At 32.9% G+C, this 4,000-nt stretch overlaps 1 protein-coding gene across 1 annotated transcript; it reads left to right on the forward strand.

The window, feature by feature from the left end:
• Positions 1-589: 589 nt before the first annotated feature.
• LOC115230669 (sodium- and chloride-dependent GABA transporter 1-like) lies at positions 590-3,287 on the forward strand. The gene is made up of 2 exons (XM_029800807.2): positions 590-718; positions 2,941-3,287. Exons 1-2 carry the CDS (start codon positions 610-612, stop codon positions 3,270-3,272), a joined length of 441 nt encoding a protein of 146 aa, XP_029656667.2. The 5' UTR covers positions 590-609; the 3' UTR covers positions 3,273-3,287.
• The last annotated feature ends 713 nt before the right edge of the window (positions 3,288-4,000 follow it).

A 4,000-nucleotide genomic window follows, 5' to 3' on the forward strand; every position in this document is an offset into this window, starting at 1 on the left:
AATACTGTCAAAAGATTTCTAGTAATCTAGTCAAGCTATGCTTTAACCCTTGTTTTTCTTTCGGCAGTTATAGCTTTATTGATCAATAACTGATCTTTACAGTCATACGATTCTTTGCAGCAGCTCTTCTTCTTTTCTGGAAGCAGGTTGTTTTCGTCCAGATGTCTGCCCATTCGCTGCGATGTTATTGTAGTTAAGGCCTTATACGTTGAAGGGAGACAGGTTACAGGTCTGTAGTTTTTACAGCCTTGTAGTTTTCACAGATTTTGAGAATTAGAATGGTTTTTCCTTCTGTGAACCAACCAGGTGTTGCCTCTGGTCCCGTCAGCATCTCACTGAACTTCTCTGCCATTATTATTATTATTATTATTATTATTATTATTATATTATATTATTATTATTATTATTATTATCATTATTATTTATTATTATTATTATTATTATTATTATTATTATTATTACTATTATTATTATTATTATTATTATATTATTATTATCATTATTATATTATTATTATTATTATTATTATTATTATTATTATTATTTCCAGTCTAATTTTTTTAAAAATATCTATTATTTTTTCCAGGTGCATTTCTCCTTCCATATTTCATGACAGTGTTGGTAGCTGGAATACCAATGTATTTGTTGGAACTTACCCTTGGTCAGATGTGCAGCTCGGGTGGACTGACAGTCTGGAAAATCACACCAATCTTCAAGGGTATGAGTTGTCTAGTTACATTTTACACTGATACCCGTATTTATTTACAGAAGCTAAAGCCAATTAATCGCAGGGAAGTTATGCATATCAGTTAATGTTTGTTGCCTTCCGACAGTTTAAACAAAAGAATAGTAAGACCTACATGACTCTTTTTAGATGAAGAGTTTTGGGGATAGAATATTGTTTCAAAGAGAAATATATTGAAAACAGAGCAACAAAAATGGTGAATCGATTGAAATATTTTGAAATATCAAAACTACCGTTAAAACATTACTTCTCAAGGCCGTGCTCTTCACCATGCATCTAAATTAATCAGAGTCTTTGAGACAGTGAACAATAAAGATAAATATCCTGCGCATGCGAAAAATATTCCATTTCATAAGTATATTGATACATCTAGATATAATGAGACATCCCACCCCATATATATATATATATATATATATATATATATATATATGGGGTGGGATATACACACACACATGGATACATATAGCTAAATGTGTTCAGAAGAAAACGTGTACAAGCATATAGATATTTATATATATATATGTAGACAGGAATTAACATACATACATACATGCATACATACATACATACATACATACATACATACATACATTACCTTTACATATATATATATATATATATATATATGTAAAGGTAAGATCCAAGGATCAAGGTGTAGGAAGATAGTAAGATTCGAGCAGTCCGTAGAAGGTGTATAAAAAACAAACTTTCAGGGACAATAATTGTTTATTGACACAGAAGGTTGTAAGTTTTCAAAGTTCGATAAGCTGAAAAAATTGTTTTATAGCTTAGGGTTAGTAGTAGGAGTTGCTGTGTATGCGAATAGAAATCCAATATTAGAGAATGGTGTAGATAGAATCCAGTCTAGATCTGTTTCATAGCTAGCATAACCTCCGAAGTAGTTATTACCCAAACGTGGGGTAATCTGATAGGTACTCATCAGACCCAAGCGATTCTGCTAGCTATGAAACATATGTATGGGTTTTATCTGCTCCATTCCCGTATATATATATATATATATATATATATATATATTATATATATATATATATATTATATATATATATATATATTATATATATATATATATAATAAATATTAGGGAATAAATCCAAACTTACAGGGAAAAATCAGATTTAGAATTGAATCCAATTTTATAGTAAAATATTATATTATATTAAATTAGAGACAAAACACTATTAGGCAAATCAAACAATGAAAAACTTAATCCAATACATAATATTATTTAATTTATATTATTTAAATATATAACAAAATTATTAAAAAAATATAATTAATATCACACTACGATCGTTTCATGCCTGCTAACATCTTCAAATTTTTGAGTCAAATTAAATAATATTATGTATTGGATTAAGTTTTTCATTGTTTGATTTGCCTAATAGTGGTTTTGTCTCTAATTTAATATAATATATATATATATATACACATATATTGTTATATTTATATAGGCATTCATCGTGATAAATTCATACTCGTCACAAGTGTATAAGACTGGAAATCCTAAAAACCTGGTCGGTCAATTCCACTTTGATGCGATTGATGAAATTCACTTAAATCTCTCTCTATATAAACGGCAGTTTGTCTGTGCGTGTTTCTGTGTGTCTGTTTTCTTGTACCCTCACCCTGACCACGGCTTTCAACCGATTCTGATGAAACTTGACACACACATAGCCCAATGTCATAATTCAAAACTAACGCAGCGAAAATTTTGAAAAGTTCCCCCAGTTCTGAAAAAAATCGATAAATTCGACATGGGGTCGAGAATCGAAACACAAACCGCAAACTGTCTAGGGGACGCAACTCCACCTTTTTTAACTAAAAAAAAATTTACCATCCTTTTTTTCCATCTTTTTGCTATTTTTTGGCTATAACTCTCTAAAAATGCTTTATAGTTATTTCCCTTACAAACCTGAGCAACGCCGGGCGATACTGCTAGTGAAAGTATAAAAGTGAAGTAAAGGAATGATAACGATGAAAAGAGAAGAAATGTAACACTGAAGCGAGGAGCCGGTGCGACCGCCATATTTGGATTCCCAGATGTTGTTAATTCCCTTCAAATACTGAATGCATTTTTGAGAATTGCTATTACTGAGTGTGCTTTTATTTATTTAAACTAAACCCATCTGTTATTCATTGAACTCTAAATGTAATTGTATTATATCTTGCAGGTGTAGGATACGCATCGGTGGTCATTGCATTTTGGCTCAACATATGGTACATCGTCCCATTGGCTTGGGCTCTGTTTTATCTATTTAATTCGTTCAAAAGCGTTCTACCTTGGTCCAACTGCCGCAATTCGTGGAACACCTTCCATTGTCAGTCGGAATACGAACGACAGTTTCTTCCTTACAATTGTTCCAATTCTACACATTGGAGAGAGGTGGTACCCATTAAAAGTTTCAACGTCACCTACCTCTTGTCTAATTATTCACACATGAATTGCTCCCGTGAATATGACTGGAGTTCGTTCACATCACCAGTTCGCGAATATTGGGAGTGAGTAAACTTTTCACGCTGATTAATACGTGTGGTTCGATTGATTGACAGAATATGAGTGATTGGTTCACATATTTGACTGATTTAAAAAAAAATTTACAGGTTTTTTAATAAATGTTTGCTATATAAAAACATGTGTATGAAATTCTTATATTAGTTTCAAATTTTGACACAAGGCCAGCTGTTTCGGGGGTGGAGGTGGTAAGTCGATTACATCGACCTCAGTGCTCAACCGGTACTTCTCTTACTGACCCCGAAATATTGAAAAGCAAAATCGACCTCAGTGGAAATTGAACTCAGAACATAAAGACTCACGAAATGCCGCTAAGCATTTTGCCTGGCGTGCTAACGATTCGGCCAGCTCGCCACCTTTATAAACTTCTCATATTAACATACGATCAGCTCGAGCACGCACACACACTAATGTTTCTGTCGTATGATAAGTTGGCCCGGTGGTACACTACATAAAAAAGAATAAATCCACCACGCTGTCTAGTCCTACATCAAGTGATGCTTCTGGAGCTCAATGGGAAGCACTACGATACAATATGCTGCCCTTGCTGTCTATGAGTTACCCAAGGATGAAGGATGGCTTCAGGCGCAACTCGAACCTACTTCCATGTCTCCCTCTATTTATATCGTTAAATTCCTTCAAATAGAAATGAACGTCACCACTTCCCTAACTACTAACCCTTTAAAACAATCAAGCTAATTACCTATTAATGAACATCT

Source organism: Octopus sinensis, unplaced genomic scaffold (assembly GCF_006345805.1).
Source record: "Octopus sinensis unplaced genomic scaffold, ASM634580v1 Contig16121, whole genome shotgun sequence".
NCBI lineage: Eukaryota > Metazoa > Mollusca > Cephalopoda > Octopoda > Octopodidae > Octopus > Octopus sinensis.